Source organism: Echiichthys vipera (assembly GCF_963691815.1).
Source record: "Echiichthys vipera genome assembly, contig: SCAFFOLD_99, whole genome shotgun sequence".
Taxonomy (NCBI): domain Eukaryota; kingdom Metazoa; phylum Chordata; class Actinopteri; order Perciformes; family Trachinidae; genus Echiichthys; species Echiichthys vipera.
The window spans coordinates 3,540-5,000 of NW_028154828.1; the positions used below are offsets into that span (position 1 = coordinate 3,540).

The following is a 1,461-nucleotide window of genomic DNA, read 5'->3' on the forward strand; positions in this document are numbered from 1 at the left end:
ATCATCAGTCTTTACTGTGGTTATAGTTGATGTGAGGATGCATCATCAGTCTTTACTGTTATAGTTGATGTGAGGATGCATCATCAGTCTTTACTGTGGTTATAGTTGATGTAAGGATGCATCATCAGTCTTTACTGTGGTTATAGTTGATGTGAGGATGCATCATCAGTCTTTACTGTTATAGTTGATGTAAGGATGCATCATCAGTCTTTACTGTGGTTATAGTTGATGTAAGGATGCATCATCAGTCTTTACTGTGGTTATAGTTGATGTAAGGATGCATCATCAGTCTTTACTGTGGTTCTGCAGCAGGAGCTGGGTCCTGGTGTGGGGGTGGGTTCTGCAGCAGGAGCTGGGTCCTGGTTTGGGGGTGGGCTCTGCAGCAGGAGCTGGGTCCTGGTTTGGGGGGGGTTCTGCAGCAGGAGCTGGGTCCTGGTGTGGGGGGGTGGGCTCTGCAGCAGGAGCTGGGTCCTGGTGTGGGGGGTGGGCTCTGCAGCAGGAGCTGGGTCCTGGTTTGGGGGGGGGTTCTGCAGCAGGAGCTGGGTCCTGGTGTGGGGGGTGGGCTCTGCAGCAGGAGCTGGGTCCTGGTTGGGGTGGGTTCTGCAGCAGGAGCTGGGTCCTGGTTTGGGGGGGGGTTCTGCCAGCAGGAGCTGGGTCCTGGTGTGGGGGGGGGGGTTCTGCAGCAGGAGCTGGGTCCTGGTTTGGGGGGTGGGTTCTGCAGCAGAGTTGGGTCCTCGGGTGGGGGGTGGGGTTCTGCAGCAGGAGTTGGGTCCTGGTTTGGGGGGGGGGTTCTGCAGCAGGAGCTGGGTCCTGGTGTGGGGGGGGGGTTCTGCAGCAGGAGCTGGGTCCTGGTGTGGGGGGGGGGGTTCTGCAGCAGGAGCTGGGTCCTGGTTGGGGGGGTGGGTTCTGCAGCAGGAGTTGGGTCCTGGTGTGGGAGGGTGGGTTCTGCAGCAGGAGTTGGGTCCTGGTGTGTGGGGGGGGGTGTGTTCTTGCAGCAGGAGCTGGGTCCTGGTTGTAGGGGGGGGGGTGTGTTCTGCAGCAGGAGCTGGGTCCTGGTTGTGGGGGGGGGTGTGTTCTGCAGCAGGAGCTGGGGTCCTGGTGTGGCGGGGGGGGGTTCTGTAGCAGGAGCTGGGTCCTGGTTGGGGGGGGGGGTGGTCCTCAGTGACACAGGGATGTGTGATAAACCCGCTCCAGTGACTGAACCGTGTTCGAGACTGAGTCAGACAAACGCCGGCGGTCGTGAGGTCCTGAAGGGCCGGACGTGCGTGAGTCGTTCAGAGCTTCGACACTTTGTTTCTATGACAACAGACAAAACAGACGGACACAAACAGTCGTGTTCAGGTTTTTATTATCGTTCATCCACACGCCCACACGGGGGGGGGGGGGGGTCCGGCTCGGGGCGCTTAGTTGGCGGCGAGGATCTGGTCGACCCAGCCACGGAGCTCGGTGACGCGGGCGTAG

At 59.9% G+C, this 1,461-nt stretch overlaps 1 protein-coding gene across 1 annotated transcript in view; it reads right to left on the reverse strand.

Annotated features, from left to right (window-relative positions):
- Positions 1-1,403: 1,403 nt before the first annotated feature.
- LOC310966328 (chymotrypsin B-like) overlaps positions 1,404-1,461 on the reverse strand; it is a gene marked incomplete at both ends in the record, with an annotated part of 3,410 nt that continues 3,352 nt past the window's right edge. The window contains 1 exon segment of the mRNA XM_083940908.1: positions 1,404-1,461. This exon segment is cut by the window's right edge and continues 104 nt beyond it. Coding sequence (XP_083797034.1) covers positions 1,404-1,461 — 58 coding nt within the window.